The sequence below is a fragment of the Sinocyclocheilus grahami genome, unplaced genomic scaffold (assembly GCF_001515645.1).
Source record: "Sinocyclocheilus grahami isolate Dianchi unplaced genomic scaffold, SAMN03320097.WGS_v1.1 scaffold37792.1, whole genome shotgun sequence".
Classification (NCBI taxonomy): Eukaryota; Metazoa; Chordata; class Actinopteri; order Cypriniformes; family Cyprinidae; genus Sinocyclocheilus; species Sinocyclocheilus grahami.
Window position 1 is genome coordinate 1 of NW_015523065.1, and position 1374 is coordinate 1374.

General features: G+C 37.3%; 1 protein-coding gene across 1 annotated transcript; it reads right to left on the reverse strand.

Moving 5' to 3' along the window:
- Positions 1-6: 6 nt before the first annotated feature.
- Positions 7-969, reverse strand: LOC107580621 (putative thiamine transporter SLC35F3; the record flags this gene model as incomplete). Its single annotated transcript, XM_016266294.1, has 2 exons — positions 794-969; positions 7-150 (listed from the first exon to the last, which is right to left on the reverse strand). Coding segments are annotated over exons 1-2 (297 nt in total), but the record flags the coding sequence as incomplete, so codon positions are not given.
- Between the last annotated feature and the right edge of the window lie 405 nt (positions 970-1374).

A 1374-nucleotide genomic window follows, 5' to 3' on the forward strand; every position in this document is an offset into this window, starting at 1 on the left:
ATCAGCTATGGATGTGAAGTACTCAACATGTGTGAAGTACAGTATGACTGGCACAAAGCTCATAAAGACAAAGTTTGCACCACCTACAATGGTCAGAAACAGAGCCGCCTCTCCAAACTTGGCGCTGCCCAAGACGAGCTTGAAAAGCACCTAAGGAATAAAAACAAGACCAGGTCAGATTCTTTTTCTTCGTCTGTGAATTGGTTCATTTAATTAATTAATTTCAGTATGCTAATTCATATGGAATGATCACAGTATGCATATTTTACTTGTTCTGTTTTGTAGCAAAATACATATTTGGTTAAATACTGCTCATTTAGTGTTAGTTTTATTAGTTATATATGACTTTATGTAACTACATTAGCACACTACAGATTCAAAGCAACTTCCCCAACATTGGCCAGAGTAAATATAGAAAAGAACATGGTTTTATCTTTCAAACGTCAGAAGATGTGGGTATAACATGGCTGGTTTCTAGCTCATGATACGTTGGAAATATTAGCCAACTGATGAGCTAAAACTGATCTTTCTGTCCAGTTCCCTTATTGATCTGTCCTTTTCAGATGACCGCAGGAGTTGAAAGTACATCGCAAATCAATCAAGACTAATAGATTAGTGAGGTCATTTTAATTACAGAAAACAAGGCACTCCCAGGACACCTCACTCCATGACTATGTAAAGAGATGCAGTTATTGATAAGTATAGTTTCAATGACACAAAACCGAATGACATGACTGAACTGAAAAGCATCTGATGAATAACGAAAGGGTCATGACTGTTGAAGCAGGGTTACCTTATAGAGGGCAGAGGCAGATGCAGAGGCCACTACAAGCGTTATGCCGATAACAGAGTGACTGTGAAAGCCATCAGCGTAGGTCAGCATCACGATTCCAGCGATGGCCAGAATGGCAGCAACAATCTTGTAACGGAACAAAATAAAGGTCATTGCATTCACAATGTGTTATGTCAAACAACACAAATATGGCATGTAGAGAGAGAGAAAGAGGCTTTGAGACATTTTAAATATAACAGGGTTAGTACAAAACATGATTTTAAACAAATTGTGGATCAAGGGCTAAACGATCTAGACAATAATTTCTCATGTTTTAGGGAAATTGTTTTAGAATGTGATCAATACAACCACTTAATTAGATTATGAATACTTTTCTATCAGAGCAGATCATGTCCCTCAGAGAATATTGATGATTGAAGTAAAAAGAGATTGATCACCAACCTCTTTCATTGTTCATCTTTCTTGTTATTTCTCTTTTCATACACACATAATGAGAATTCAAGGAGAATGACTCTGGCATTATATATGATGAAACAGGCCTGCTTCATAGAGTGTGTGTGTGTGTGTGTGTGTGTGTGTGT